Source organism: Cricetulus griseus, chromosome 8 (assembly GCF_003668045.3).
Source record: "Cricetulus griseus strain 17A/GY chromosome 8, alternate assembly CriGri-PICRH-1.0, whole genome shotgun sequence".
In the NCBI taxonomy this organism is placed as follows: Eukaryota; Metazoa; Chordata; class Mammalia; order Rodentia; family Cricetidae; genus Cricetulus; species Cricetulus griseus.
In genome coordinates, this window is record NC_048601.1 from 60,953,119 (window position 1) to 60,969,824 (window position 16,706).

Sequence of the window (16,706 nt, forward strand, 5' to 3'; positions counted from 1 at the left end):
CCCAATATTTTACCTATTTCATATGTTAGATTTGTGTTCTTGAGGGAATTTTTTTGGAAATCATTTGGGGACATCATTTTTAATAGATTTTTCATGATCTTGTATTTATGAGTTATGAGTCATATCCATTGGTTTAGGTCCATCTTTTGATTTATTTGAGGCTTTTCTAAACTTAGCAACCTATACTCTAGGAGTACAAAATATCCCCCTCTCAAAACACTAAGCTTTGTTCACTGATATCTGATATGAAATGTAAAACTGGAAGGCAGCATTTGCTTACACAAAATTATACCTATCGTTGGAGTTAAGGGAAGTTTCTCACTGTACATCACTGGTAATGAGATATGGAGACTTCAGAGGTATACACAGCCCCAGGAACAAGGGCATGAAATATGATATTTTCCCTCCTTTATGAATACTACGTATGTGGATTCTAAGTTTGTAAAGTTTAGGTGTGTATGTGTGTGTTTATATATGAGTGTATGTTTCTATTTATGTGAACAAATGTGGATATGTGTGTATCTGTGTGTGTATATATGTATATGTGCATATACGTATATGGATGTGTGTGCATGTATAAGACAGAGATAAAAGTAAAAGAGGGACAAGGGTATGTAAACATGGCAGGAAAGGGAAGTAGAAATATGGAAGACAGGTGTCATTGCTATTAAGAAAATACAATAATATTTCCTAATAATTTAGAAAATATTAAGAAAATTGAATTTACATCAACAAAATATCTTAAAGAGCAACAAGTTTGATCAAATAATAAGATGGATCAAGTACCACCAAGCCTAAAATCAGACCAGCCTGTGATCACTAGAATGCAAAGACAAAGACAATCAATTCCAAGTGTTCTCTGGCTTGGGCAATTATGCCATGTCACATGTACACCTAGAAACATTCAAAAGTCTGTACACAAATGAAGCTAATTAATTATCTAAAATCTAACAAATGGTTAAAGAATTTATGGAAATTAAAAAAAAAACAGAAGAAAAGGCACCAGTAAAAGCACTCTATAATCTAGAAAAATAGGAAACACATTTTCCTAGCTCTTCTAAACTAAAATAAGCTTGCCATCATCATCATTTCTGGCCAAAGCATGCTATATAGGACACCAGAATTCAGAACAATGAGAAAATAAATCCCTCATATTCAAGCAATAAAGTTTGGGATACTAGGTTACAAAAGGAATAGAAAACTGATAGTGAGTTCTCCTTTGCAGTTTTTATAAAGGTTTTTCATACCAAAAAACTTCAGAGAGATTGAACCCATCGTAATTTGCTGGCATCTGCATATGTTTTCATCAGTGCTTCAGGCAGAAGGAGGAAGTGTGAGGTACAGGGCTGTGTGGTACAGTCAGCTGGTGAGACACACAGGGGAGGTTTTTGTTGGAGTCTGAAGCACTGTGGGAATAGGGATGAAACTCTGCTGACAGAAATAAATTCCCATGTCTTCATCCTGGACACTGCTGATGGTGAGAGTGTAATCTCTTTCAGATCCACTGCCTATGAAGTGATCAGGGACACCAGTGTGCAGAGTGGATGCATGGTAGATCAGCATCCATTTTTTTTTTTTTGTTTTTTTTTTTTTTTTTTTTTTAAAATAAAAAACTTAACACTTTTATTTAAATGCTTAATTACATAAAATAGAAATTGGCAAACAAGACTTTCAGAGACAAAAAGAACCAACAACAGAAACCAGGCTGTTTAAGGGAGCACGGAATGGTGTCAAAGATCTTATAAGTGCTGGATAGCTGGGGCCAGGGGCCTTCAAAACTGCCCCGGATTGTGGTGACAGACAGCCTAGAAACCTCACACAACAGTAGATAGGTGCTGATTCCTTTTGTGGACCTGGGGCACAAAGTCACAGCCCCAGTGGAGTAGGGGAGTGAGAGCTTCCCCTACATCCTCCTATGGAGGAGAGTGAGGGGAATCCCCTACTTCTCTTCCTCTGATTCCCCAGAAGTGGAAGACTCCAGGTTACAAAGGTCAGGTGACATGGCACGCCAAAGGGCCTTGGGACTAGTATCAGAAATACCGCTCAACAGAGAGGAGCTTTGGTCATGTGACCTAATTGGTGAGTGCAGAGTTGAAACAGGGGATGATCTGGGGGAAGAAGAGCGGAAACCTTCATTATACTGCCCAGGGAAAGGATAGAGCCTACCAGGAGGGGAAGGGGAAGAGGCCCGCATACGGACTGGGCGCCTTGGAGGAGAGCTTGCAGTTGCTTTTAAAGGTCTCTTTGGGTTTTCTCGCGTCAGGCCGCCAAGGCCAGAGTCACTCTTCACCCTTCGTGCAGGGCTTCGGTGGCGGTGAGAGCCAGGCCTGGACTCACCGTGATCTTGGCGTTGTGTTGCAGCTCCTGTGTGGCAGGCACTAGGGCTAACCTCCAAGGCACTGCTACGATGACCAGACGCAGTGGCACCGGGGTGAAGAACGTCACCTTCGGGATCAAGGTTGAACTCAGATTCTCTGTAACCGAGACCAAGATCAGGAGGAACCTGCAGAGTGCCCTGTTGTTGGAGATCCTGGCCAGCAGGAGTGGTGTAGCTGCTGCCATCTGAGCTGGACTCAGGTGCACTACGGTGAAGACCAGAGAGAGGCAGAACAACTTGGCTGCTGACCTTAGAAGCCGGAGTAGACACATGATGTGACATGGTGGCAGTGCTAACGGAAGGTCCCAAGAATTTCTGGCTCTCTCTTGAAGGTTCAGAACGGCGAGATCTCAGATAATATGGCGGCTGAGACGCAGAAGGTGACTCCGTAGTTTCCAGAAGCTGAGGCCCAACTGGACATTTTGTAGCTAGGTATCGGTTGGGCTGCTTCCTGCTTCCACTACTTTCCATCTGAGCTGGGTTCCCACTGGATGACGTGGCGCCTTTCGACGGTTGGCCCACCTCTCCCTGGCTCCTTGTCCAGACTGCCCTGGTTTCTGCTGGTACCAGGCCAAGAGGTTCTTATTGTTCACATTGTAAAAGAGACTCTGACTGGACCTGCAGCTGATGGTTACCTTCTCTCCTGCTGAAACAGCCAGGGAAGATGGAGACTGGGTCATCACAATATCTCCACAGGCACCTGTAATCAGAAATAGCAGTGTTCATGTATAATAAAAACACAGAATTCTAACCATATGAAATTTGTCATTTAATGACCTTTGTAATGATATATTGTCAGAGTATCATGGCATATAAAATTTTAAACCCTGAGAGAAACCCTGCCTCAAAAAAACCCAAAAATAAAATAAAATAAAATTACACCCTGGCACACACTGACTCAGAGAAGATTACAAAGGTTGTTAATTTCTCACCAGACATCCAGAGGAGTATGGACATGATGACCTGGATCTGTGACTTCATCTTGCTCCCCCTACCCGTCAGATGTAACTCTGTTCTCACTGTAAGTGTCTGGTTTATGAATTCTGAGCAGGTGGGTTAGGCTAGAGGGCCCCATGCAAAGCAGTTAGAAAATTCAAAAGCAGATTCCTGGGCAGTTTTGTTACAGTGGCTGGTTTGATAAACAGGCAAATATACCATCACAAAGAGCATGAGGAATCACTGAAGGATCTTTACTTATAGCTCTACAACAGATCTACTATATATTTTAATAGCAGCTGTGGTGAAAATCCAGAAAAATTGATAAATCAGTTGACTTTTTCAGAAACCTTAGAGCTATCTCATATGACAGTCCTGATGAAATGCTAAGATATGCTCAAATAAATCACAACAACAAAAGGAAGAAAACATTAATAAAAGAAACAAGGGTAGAGGGGAAAGAGGAAAAACAGAGAGAGATAGATGGAGAGAGACACAGAGAAGAGAGAGAGAGAGAGAGAGAGAGAGAGAGAGAGAGAGAGAGAGAGAGAAAACTTGGTCAAAATTTGTTCATTCTCTCGCATCTCCAAAGCCTATCTTATACTGAGGAAAAGGAATAATTCATCAGACAGTTGGTGTCCAGTTTCCAGGATAAACATTGGACATAAATACAAAGAGCAGCCCAGAATTACCTCTGAGAGAAGCCTAGGGAACTTTAATCTAATCCTGGGATCAGAGAAGTTTTCATCTCAAAACAAAGGTAAACCCACAGAAACTAGAAAATATCCTCCACACAATTTCAGGAAGTGAAAGAGTGATTAAATTTTGGGGAATCAGAAGAGGAATACAAGATACTTGGAATCTTCAAGAACTAATAACTATAGATCAACACTAACAAGAGTGTTTTTCACAGAAATGCACATCCTAGAATAATTTATAAATTAGCAGTATTAAAATGGGATTAAGATAATCTTAGGAGTCCACAAAAATGACCCCAGCTAAGACCCTAAGCATTAGTGGACAGTGTGCCTGAGCTGGCCTTCCCCTATAGTCAGATTGCTGACTTACTGTATTATCATCATAGAAACATCATCTATCGACTGGTGCAAGCAGATCCAGACATCCACAGCTAAGCACTAGGCTGAGCTATTTGAATCCAGTCGAAGAGAGGGAAGAGCAAGAACATGAGCAAGAGGCCAAAATCATCTGGGGATACCCACAGAAACATCTGACCTGAGCTAGTGGGAGCTCACTGACTGCAGACTGACAATGGGGAGACCTGATAAAATCAAACTAGTCCCTCTGAAGGTGGGTGACAGTTGTGTGGCTTGGGAAGTCTATGCGGCCACTGACAGTGGGATCAGAATGTATCCCTAGTGATTGAACAGGCTTTTTGGAGGCTTTTCTCTTTGCAGACATACATTGCTTGACCTAGATTTGGGGGGGTTGATCCTGCCTCAAAGAGATATGCCAGATTTCCTTGACTCCCCATGGAAAACCTTACCATCTCTGAGGAGTTGGTGGAGAATGGAGGTGGGAGGGTGGGAAAGTAGGAGAAGGGGAGGTAGTCCTAACTGGGATTGGTATGTAAAATGAGAAAAGATGGTTTTAAAACTAAAAAGAAAATGATTATAAAAATGTTCTTGCTGACATCATGAAGAGGTAAGAATCTCTCGAGAAAGGGATACAGCCATCCTAAATCAAAAAAATTTATGAAGACTGACATACAACATCAGAGATTGTTGACATACAAATGGGAAAAATAAGTTTGAGTAACGATGTGTCAAGTCCATGCTGGGAATCCCACACAAACAGCTGACCTGAGCAAGTGGAATCACACACACACCAGTCAGACAGCTAGGGAACCAGCATAAGATTGAACCAGGCCTGCTGAATGTAGGTGTCAGTTTGGGGGCCTGGGAAATCTATGGGGCCTTTGGCAGTGGAACCAGTGCTGATCCTTACTGCGTGAATGGCTTGGGGAACCCAATCCCTATGGAGGGATACTCTCTCATCCTAATATGCATGGAAGGCCTGGGTCCTATGCCCAATAATGCCACAGACTTTGATGATCCTCCATCGGAGGTCTCACCCTTCCTAGGAGTGAATATGGGTGGAATGTGGAGTTGGTGGTAAGAATGGGAGGGGAGGGGGGGGGCGGGGAATATGGGTGGAATGTGGAGTTGGTGGTAAGAATGGGAGGACAGGAGGCAGAGGAAACTGGGACTGGTTGTAAATATGATTGCTTTTAATTAAATAAAAATTTTAAAAAGAATGAAAATCAATACCATAAACAGTATCACAGAACATGCCTGGACTTTAGATTTGAAGAAGTTTGAAAATGTATATAAGAACTATATTATAAACAATGTTATGTATAAAGTACAAGAAGCAGAAATAAATAAATAAATAAAACATCATGGCATGAAGATGAGAATCATGTCTGTAATCCAAGGACTGAAGAGACAGAGGCAGGAGTATTGTGCATTTGAGGCCAGCCTGGGGTACAAGTTCTATGCTAGTATAATCTATGCATGCAGAAAATAATTCAAAATTGTGTGTTATGAATCAAGTGGTTACAAGGAAGCTCATGGCATTTGATATCCAAAGCAAAGTACTTATCTGATGTTAAGGATTCAGCATTTAGCCAAGATCATTATTGAATTTTATATATGTATTTAAGTAACATACATTTCCTTTTATTTTCCATTACTTTTATAATTATATACACCTACTTTTCAAGTACAGAATGTTAAATTATTACTGATAAGCATATTCAGATGCCTTCTGTAATCTGGTAACACACCAATCTAATGAAGAGAAAAACAATATGTAGATTAAGGAAATTCCCAATTCCTTGCTACACAGTCTTGTTTATTCAGTCCACTTGATTGGAAAATTTTTTTTCAACCCTTAACTCTGAGATATCATCTGTCTATGAAGTTGAGGTGTGTTTCTTATTGGCAGCAGCAGGATTGATTTTGTCTTCATATCCATTCTGTTAGCCTGTGTCTTTTTATAGGCAAGTTAAGACCATTAATATGGAGGGAAATTAAGGACCATTGATTGTTAATTGTTGTTTGTTTTGGATTTGTTGTTGGTGGTGGTATTGTGTGTAGATTTCCACCATTTGTCTTTTGTCTTTTAGTAGAGTGGGATTATCTATTTCCTATGTTTTTGTGAGTGTAGTTAACTTCCTTGGTTTGGAGTTTGTATTCCAGATCTTTCTGTAGGGCTGGATTAATGGAACTGTAATTTTTTAAATATGGATTTGTCATGGAATATCTTGTTTTCTCCAACTATAGTGATTGAAAGCACATTCATACAAGGACATCTGTTCAACTATGTTCATAGCAGAATTATATGTAGTGGCCAGAACCTGGAAGAAACTTAGATGCCCCTCAACTGAAGAATAGATAAAGAAAATGTGGTACATTTACACAATGGAGTATTACTCAGTGGAAAATGAAAACAATGGGATCTTGAAATTCACATGCAAACAGATAGAACTAGAAAACCATCCTGAGTGAGGTAACCTAGTCACAAAAGAGAAACATGGTATGTACACACTCATTTGGATTTAATACATATAAGAAAGGATTACCAGCCTACAATCCATACTTCCAGAGAAGCTTGGAAACAAGGAGGACTCTAAGAGAGACATACACAGTTCTCAGAAGAAGGGGAAAGGAACATGCTATCTTGAGGAAATCAGGAGCAGGAAGGGTGGGGAGTAGGAGTTAGGAGAAAGACAAGGGGGAAAGAGGAGGGGGAGGAAGACATAAGATACTAGGAAGATTGAGTCAGTGGAAGAATAGAGGAGAGCAAGGATAAAGAGATAGATAGAGAGAGAGACAGAGAGAGAGAGAGAGAGAGAGGAGAGATAATAGGTTTAAAGAGAAATCTAGCACAATAAAATGTCCAGAGATCTACAAGGATCACAGCAACTAAGAACCTAAGCAATAGAAGAGAGGCTACCTTAAATACCCTTCCCCTATAATGAGATTGATGACTAAATTTATGCCACCATAGAACCTTCATCCAGCAGCTGATGGAAACACAAGCAGAGACCCACAGCTAAGTACTGAGCCAAATTCCTGGAATTCACTGTAGAGAGGGAGGAGTGATGAGCAAACGGGTGAAGACCAGATTGGGCAACCCCACAGAAACAGCTGAACTAAACAAGGGGTAGCTCATGGACTCCAGAATGACAGCTTGGAAACCAGCATAGGACACAACCAAGCTCCCTACATGTGGGTGGCAGATATGAGCCTTGGGCATGCTAGTGGACCCCTGGTAATGGACATTTATAACTAGTATGTTAGTGGACATTGGGAGCCCATTCCCCATAGAGGTATACTCTCTCAGTCTAGACATATAGGAAAGGAACTAGGCCCTGCTCCAAATGATATGACAGACTTGATGATCCCCCATAGAAGGCCTCACCCTTTCTATAGAGCAGAAGAATGATGGGATGGGGGTTTGTGGGGGCATGGGAGAATGGTAGGGATAGGAATATATGTAATAAGATTGTTTATTAATCTTAATAAATTTAAATAAAAAAGGAAAAATACTAAACCAAACAAAAGTAATAATATAAAAAAAATCACTGTATCAGTAGCTTAAGGAAAATACAAACTGAATAAAATATAGTCAATTAGCTATATACCAGAATAAGATCCTAGCACATAATTAAATAGTCTGACCTTGAAGAGCACAGAGTGATAACTGCGAGCATGGATTACCATATCCTTTAGTTAAAGACACATGTCCAAACTCAGGTGCTTAATCTCAGTAAAAGTCAGTGTCTCTGTGTATAAAATGAATATAATAAAACAGAACTTGAAATTATGTGAAGTTTAAGTGAGATATGTTAAGCATAGAACCTTTTCCAGAATAATTATTTCATACAAGCTATGTATAAATATTACCATATTTTATTTCCATGTGCACATTTAAAAAATCTCTTCAAGCTTGAAAAACACACAAAAAAACATAAAATTACTACATGTTTTAGCTATTCCTGCACTAGGCATATTCCTGAATAAATGAAGATCAGCCTAAAGGAGTTATGCTTCCTCACCAATGTTTATTGCTGCACTATTCTCATTAATAAGAATTTGAATAAATGCAGTATCTATCAACAGATGAATAGATAATAAAAAGAAATGCAAAGAAATGTATTCAGTTATAAAAATTCACATCATACGAATGTGTTAAATTTTCTGCTGTGGCTCAATATATAGATTTGTTTCAGAAAAGACTCATTGTGCATTAAAATAACCACAGCAGAGGAGCAGCAGACCCCATCTCTGAGACATGGATTAGAGGCTGCTTCTTGGATACTGCAAGCTACCTTTAAAGATGGTTGAACAATCTGCCCTGTGGTTAATGTCTCAACATGCAAATCAGCTCAGAAGAGCTTGGCTTGTTGCTAAAAGCACACCTTCTCTTGTGTCACCCTATGGCCGTTAGGATTAGCAAAGAAGTCCCTAGAGTATTCTAAGTGGTGTATTTCAGGTGGCTGTTTTGGCTGGAAATTTGGAATTGTCACTTTCTGTTATTTGGAGGTTCCATGTGAGCACTGTCACTGCTCTACTGTAAAGGATGTAAGTTGTAGAAGCACTGTGATCCCTCAGAATTAAACTTTTAAAAAAGATATCTTTATAAGTATTCTGGGTGTATATGTTTTGTGTCTTCATGTATATCTCTGTACTACATCTGTGCCTGTTACACTTGGATTCCACAAGAGGTCATTGGGTTTTCAGAACTATTGTGACAGATGACTTGAACTGCCATATGTATAATGGGAATTGTACCTATGTCCACTGCAAGCCCATGAAGGGCTCCTATCCACTGATCTCTGTACAATAAAATAACGTTTCATAGAAGAACATGAGAGATCAGAAAGACTGAGTCAGGGGAATAATAGGGGAGAGCAAAAAAAGAGGTACTTAATAGAGGGAGCCATTATAGGTTTAAAGAGAAATTGTGTCCAGAGATCCACAAGTATGACCCCAACTAAGAAATTAAGCAATAGTGGAGAGGCTACCTTAAATGTCCTTCCCATATAATGAGATTGATGACTGTTCAGTAGCTGATGGAAGTAGAAGCAGATGACCACAGCTAAGCACCAAGCCGAATTCCTGGAATCTCGTTTTAGAAAGGGAGGAAGGATGAGCAAAGGGGTCAAAACTGTGCTAGAGAAACCCACAGAAACAGATGACCTGACCAAATGAGATCACATGCATCCCAGTCACAAAGTTGGGGAACCAGCATTGGACCAAACCAATCCCTCTGAATGTGAGTGCCTGGTAGAAAGCCTGGGCAGTCTATGGGACCTCTAACAGTGGAACCAGTATTTATCCCTAGTGCAAAATGGACTTCGGGAGCCCATTCCCTGTGGAGGGATACTCTCTCAGTCCAGATACACATAGGAGGGCCTAGGCCCTCCCACAAAAGATGACTTTGATGACCCCCCCCCCGCCCAAGGTTCACCCTCCCTGAGGAGTGGAAGGAAGATGGAATGTGGGGGTTGGTGGGGGCATGTCAGGATGGGAGGGAGAGGGAACTGGGATTGATATGTTCATAAATAAATAAATAAATAAATAAATAAATAAATAAATAAATAAACATTTTGCATTGAGATACTTCTCAAGAAGAGAAAATATTTGGATTTCATAAGATTGAGAAAAAAGAATGTGTAGAGTCCAGATGAGAAGGGAAAGTTGGCTCCACTAAGAGGTTTTTATCTAAATGTCATCAGAAGCAGAAGAAGCAGTGGGCTGTGAGCATGGGATGAAAAAGGAGGCTGGAAAACTAAACTTAAAATGAACAGGCATCACTGAGGATAAAGCAGATCTCTCTCCATCTTCTCACTCCAAAGCCAATCCTGAGCCACATGAAGCCTTCATAAACAGAAGAACATTTTACCCTATAACTAGTGACACTTCCTCAGAATCCAAAATTCCTGTCAATTAGCACCCTGATTAGGAATCTCAGATTGTTCTGTGGATAGAGTGTGAAATAACCTAGCCAAACAGATAGGCTGGCACATCTTCATCTGACATCCAACCAGGTCACATTGTTCCAAGTCCCAACAAATCTCTTGCCTTATTCATTTCATCTGCAAGAACAACAGGCACATCTACTCCATGCTGGTACAGTTACCACAAAACAATTAGTATTAAGTCTAATTCTCTAGAGAAATTGTCCAGCTCCCCATCTTTACATTGGAAAGTCTCTTCCGTTTCTTGTTAATCAACTCCCTTGTATTGCTAAGTTTCTACTATTTGGTATGTTTGCTGTATTAGCTTCTAGAGTTCTTGCTCATTCTGCATATCCTGCAATTGCTTAATACTCATTTTTAAGCCCATGAAATGCTTGATATCTGGTGCATTGTTTTCATAGACTTATTTCAATTCTCCCAAGAATTTTGTAATCTGTCCTGTAGATTTCTTCATGACCTTGAGAAATGCAAGGATTCTTGTTTACCCTGCAAATCATTAACTTGACCTTGGAAATGTATTGTAAGTACCTCTTGAGTTGTTATTTTGTGATTGCATTTGGCTATTTTTGGAAGAGGAATTGAATTTTCTAAGGCATTTTGGCAAAGGAGTCTTTCTATTTCTCTCTGATGAGATACTTTGAGGGGCTCAATGCATGCAGCTGTGTCCTTTGTGACCCTTCCCTTGGTGTTTTCAAATCTCTGTATTGATCCTTCTGATTCCATCCTCAGATTATTTCTCCCCAAAATCAATCAGTTTAACTTATTTCTTAATGCAGTTTTCTCATAAAATCTCTGAAATATGGGAATTAGTAAAAGCATGTTGATGTTACAGTTTAGCATGTAGGGTTCCAGGAAAAAAATTTGCATTTACTCTATGTGGGTACAAACTTCTTTCTTCACCATTTTGGCAGGAGTTTCCTCTCTGATCCTGAGGCTCTACCTAGACATTATTCTTCTTCTCTCCTTCTGGAGCCTCTCCACAGTTTTCAATAGGTATTATATCATTCTCATTTTTTAGGCCATTTCTTAGTTGAGTCTTGCCAGCTTTGCTCTAGCATGTGCATGCTTGCCTGGATTTGTATAGACTGGAGGTTCTGATCATCTTTGTCATTCTTCTTGTGATCAAACTCAGCATTTTGATGTTTAAGAACATTTATACAGCTTCCAGATTTTCTACAATGATCTGATGGACTTCCTTTACGCCCCCTAGTTCTGTCGTACTTACTTTTGCTCGATATTTTATTGTCACTTCAGTAGGTTGCTTGCTATGGTTGTAATGAAGTTGTTGATATTCTTTTTTCTTTCTCTTTCTTTAGAAATGAAGACATTTAATTGGGGACTTGCTTACAGATCCAGAGAATTAGCCCATTACCATCATGACAGGAAGCATGACAACAAGTACATAAGCAAGGTACTGTAGTAGCAGCTGACAGCTCATATCTGATCCAGAAGTTGAAGGCAGAAAGAGAGAGAGAGAGATTGGGCCAGGTTTGGGCTTTTGTAATCTCAATGTCCATTCTAGGGGCACAGTTCACCAAACAAGGCCACACCTCCTAATCCTTCCTGAACAGTTCACCAGCTAGGGACTAAACATTCAAATACAAGAGCCTATGGGAACCATTGTTATCAAACCACCACAAAAATGTGTTTTTAAAATATTAACTTATTTAAAATAAGAAATAAAAATACCCAAAATGTGATTTCTGTTTTCTTGTTGCTGTTTTGGTTTTAATTAGTTAATTTTGTTTTGTCCAAGATTTATCTTGTTGTCTACAATAATAAACCCTAATCCTGGTCTTTCACTTGTAAGGAACTGAAAGCGTCAACAGTAGGTTGCTCCAAAGATTGATCATGTACTCAAAGCTAGTTGTTCATGAACAATTACAAGAATAAGGAAAGGTTAGCAGAGAGCCCTACTGCAGTTGGTGGGTTTCTTGTAATTTTCCTTGAGAATATCTAACTACACAGACAGAATAGCAGTGGACCTTCCACCATGAACTTGATAGCTTTTTTCCAAAATGAGTATTAACACATGAGTTTCACAAACTTCAAGAATCAAAGGTCCAGTACAAGAATCACTCTGAAGACTAAAATAGCTACATCTTTGACTTCCAAACACTCCATCCAATGACATCCATCTTCAAATAAATACTCTAGTCATAACCCGAAGAGCACAGACATTTTTAGACAGTTCATGTGTATTACAGTTAGCATATTTTTGTATTTGTGTCTTTTTATTTAATATTCTTCATACAATATAGGCAAGGCAGTTTTAGTTAATCCTATTTCCTCACTTAACAGTATTCAAATACTTGAGGTTAGGAACTTAGTTCAGTATTATGTAGAAGAGTTACTTGAACTTGGTGTAACCGCTTAATCTATTATCTTTGTCTTTTCTCAAATTGAAATTGCAATAAATTTCAGAACCTACAAAAGAATTCCTTCATGTGCCCTTTAATTAACATTTTAAATTATGCAAATTATTCAGGAATTTATAATAGCTTTCAAATTAGAACTAGTCCATCTCATGTATTGGTTATTTTTGGTTAATTTGACACAAGTTAGGGTCATCTGAGTAGAGGAACCCGAAATGAAGGAATTGCCTCCATCAGGTTGCCCTTGGGCAAATGCGTATATGGGGCTTTTCTTGATTACTGATTGATAGGTGAGGTTTCCAGCCCACTATATGCAGGGCTAGCCCTGGGCAGACAGTCCTGGGTTGTATAAGGAAAGTATATGAGCCATCTGCAGGAAGCAAGCCAGTAAACAGTGCTCTTTCATGTTCTCTGTGTTGCCCATCTCCAGGTTACTGGCATGGGCTCTGCCCTATTTTCCATTAATGATGGACTGTGATAGGGAAGTATAAGATAAACAAGTCCTTTCCCTCCCAGTTTGCCTTAGTCAGGGTGTTTAACACAGCAACAGGAAAGCAAACTAGAATGCATTAATGTACATGTACACTCAAACTTACCACAAATCAAAGAACTCTAGCCTATTATATTTTGACATTGATATCTCTATGTTATCACAATATCCTGTAATTTTCCTCTCCTTTTGAGTTAAAGAATTTAGCAGTTCATCAGTTTCTTTTTAAGTAGTTACAAATATTTCAAGCCATTTATATAGTCCCATTAATGTATATATATATATATATATATATATATATATATATATATGTGTGTGTGTGTGTGTGTGTGTGTGTGTGTGTGTGTGTGTGTATTTTTTTTAAATCTTAATGGAGATGGAACCCAGAGCCTTGAACAGCTAAGCAAGATCTCTGACACTGTGCACATCTATATTTCTTTTTATCACATTTCTCTCTCTCACGCTCAATCACACACACACACACACACACACACACACACACACACACACACACACACTTTTAAAATAACACTTTAATTCTTGATAATTTCATACATGTATCCAAGGTGCTTTGATCATATTCACCTCCTCCTTGTCTCCATATTTCTCACAGCTTCACCTGTCCCCCTCACTTTTATATTTTGAGGTGAAGCTTCATGAAATTGTGCAGGCTACCCTTGATCTCACTCTGTAAGCCAAGTGTTCTGCTTCGGCCACCCAAGCAGTTGAGATTTCAGGCATTTTTGAATAATTTTTATTTAAAGTACACATGAGAATGTCAGTTTCCCTCCGAAGAAAGCAAAGGCACCTACTGAGACAGACTCCAGACTCTATGAGAAAAGAGTATCTAGCAAACACCTTGCATTTAGGGTGCTCCATTCTCCCTGCAACTACCATCAGCTTGGAGACAGATCTCTTCTCCTAAACTGACTCTATATTTTCACCTTGCTGTTGGAATGTGTTGGCATCCTAGTCATGTCTGAGTGAATGTATTTTCCAAATTAATTGATGAAGGAAATCTTACCATGATTAATAATAATAATAGTAGGAATAATATCTGTTTTTATTGTTATAATTTCAAATTCAGGAAATATTGTTCTCTTTAGTTTATTTGTATTCAAAGTGTTCTTGATTAAGGCATCATCTTTTTCTGAACAGCTGTGCAGTTCACATATCCTTTTGTTGTATAATTACCTTACTACTTAATAAACATATTTAGGAATTTATATTTTCAATTGGACCATGAACTCCCTGAGAATAGATGCTGCATTTTTCTTGCTATTTTTGATTCTTCAATAAATCAGAAAATACAAACAATTCTTTTCCTTGACTTTAGAATTCCATCTCAGGAATTTCTAAAGTGTTTACATAATGGGTGCAGAAGTAGTGCTATCTCCTGTGAATGCCAAGAGTTGAGAACAGATAAGACTATGCAAGAAACAGAAAGAACACAGAGAAATTGAACCAGACAACATCTAACACCTCTTCTCAGGGATAAATCAAGTTAAATCCAGAGAGATAAATCATGTTTGTCCACTGGAAAGAAAGCATATAAAACCAATAATAAGAGCACCCAAATCGAGTGACTATAACAGGAAAATGGTGGCATGCAGAGGTCAGACTGAAGGAGAGAGTCAAGAAACCTAAATGCCTACAGCTGTGCTACTGGTAGTTTATTTGGAGAAAACTGCTTATGCGGATCATATGAAGAGCATCATAGGCATGTGTGTGCATTCGAGCACGCATACACACACATGCTCATAATCTCTCTCTCTCTCTCTCTCTCTCTCTCTCTCTCTCTCTCTCTCTCTCTCACACACACACACACACACACACACACGTACACACACGTACACACATGAAAATGTTGATATGGAAGATACTATGATTCCCTGAACATGATAAACTACATCAGACTAATTGACATAATTTATGGGACCTTACTTGTGACCCTTTGTCTGTCACAAATCCAGAAAGTGTCCATAATGTTAAAAAATGATGTCCAAATGACTTCTTCTGGAAGGATAGCTGAGAGTCTGAGGTGAGTTCAGCTCTAGTTTGATATCCTGAATACTTGTTGAAGTAAGCATCTGAAATTCCAGAACATCTTGAAAAATAGATGGGAGAATTTTCAGAATAGGGATGTTATCCTATACACAACAGCATAGTGGGCAAAGAAGGGGAAATGGGCCAGATATCTCACCTAGGGAAAACAAGACTGGGGAATAAGCTGAGCCATGTACAGTTGAAATTCCATGTATTTTTATTAAACCAAGAAAAAACAGTATCACAGGTGACAGACTACAGATGTTTGTGATTAGTAGCCTTGGTTCTTACAGTCTTGGATTCTGCTTTCCACTAAATCCTGAATTTTATAATTCTCATTACCATCACAGAACTTTTGTTGAGTGGCTTACTCAGCTACATGAATAGGTGTTCTTCCTAGATCTTATATATTCTGGGCCTTTTGCACAGTATCTGCATTTGATGGTTCTTAACTAGGTAATGAGGTTACTATGGTTTGAAATGGCCCCTTTGGGATTTCAAACCTGATGCATTTTCCAGTTTCTTGTCAGTATGGTTTTACCTATGCTGTGATGAGAAGTGTTGTAGCAAGCTTGGGTATTTAAAAGCAAACACTGTTTTGTTCCATTGAAGGGGTTGCTATCACAATCAAGAATGCAGCAGGAGGCCTGTCTTCTCTTCCCTGAGATGTTGATATTCTTTGATTTAATTTTATGACAGTTCTGTGTAGAAACATACTTATTTCTTTTAGGTTTTCCAGTATTGGAGAGAAATATAAGATTTCTAAATACTCCTTAATGATCATCTGGATTTCATTTAAATCTGTTGCAAGTCTCTCTCTTCTTTCCGTGATTTTATTAATTTGGACATGATTCTTTTTCTCTAGGTTAGTTTGCATGCTGTTGTCCATTTATTTAATCAACGGAAAACCTCTTGGAATAATTTTATGTATTGTTATTTTAACCAGCATATCATTAATTTCTGCTATAATATTTTTCACCTTTTACCATTGACTGCCACTGTGTTTGCTTTGATCATTTCCTTAGGCTCATTTGAGGTTCATCATTGGGTGCTTATTTGAGATCTTTTTGCATTTGGTCATTTACTTGGAGTCTTTCTGGTTTTAATGTAGGCATTCAAAGCCATAAACTTTTCTCTCAACATCACATGGCTATCTCAAAATATACAGGTAAGCTGTGCTGTTATTTTCATTATATTCTAGGAATTGTTTGTTTTTCTCCTTGACATCTTCAATAAATCAATAGTAATTCAAAAGGCTACTGAGAAGTCTTCCATTAATTATTCAGTCTCTGTAATTTCTCTATGCACTGGTATCTAGTTTCATTTAGATTATCTTATTCTTTTTAAGACTTCCATTGTGACTTAAAATGAAGTCTATTTTTAGAAGGCTTATAGGATGCTAGGAATGATGTGTAATATACATGTATATGTGATAGATGGGATATAATTTAGATGTCATGGTAGCCATTCAAT

General features: G+C 38.8%; 1 gene segment (V, D, J or C); it reads right to left on the bottom strand.

Moving 5' to 3' along the window:
* Positions 1-1,359: 1,359 nt before the first annotated feature.
* On the bottom strand, positions 1,360-3,358 carry LOC113832093. The segment is given in 3 exon segments: positions 1,360-1,565; positions 2,916-3,077; positions 3,310-3,358. Coding segments are annotated over 3 exon segments (417 nt in total).
* Positions 3,359-16,706: the final 13,348 nt, after the last annotated feature.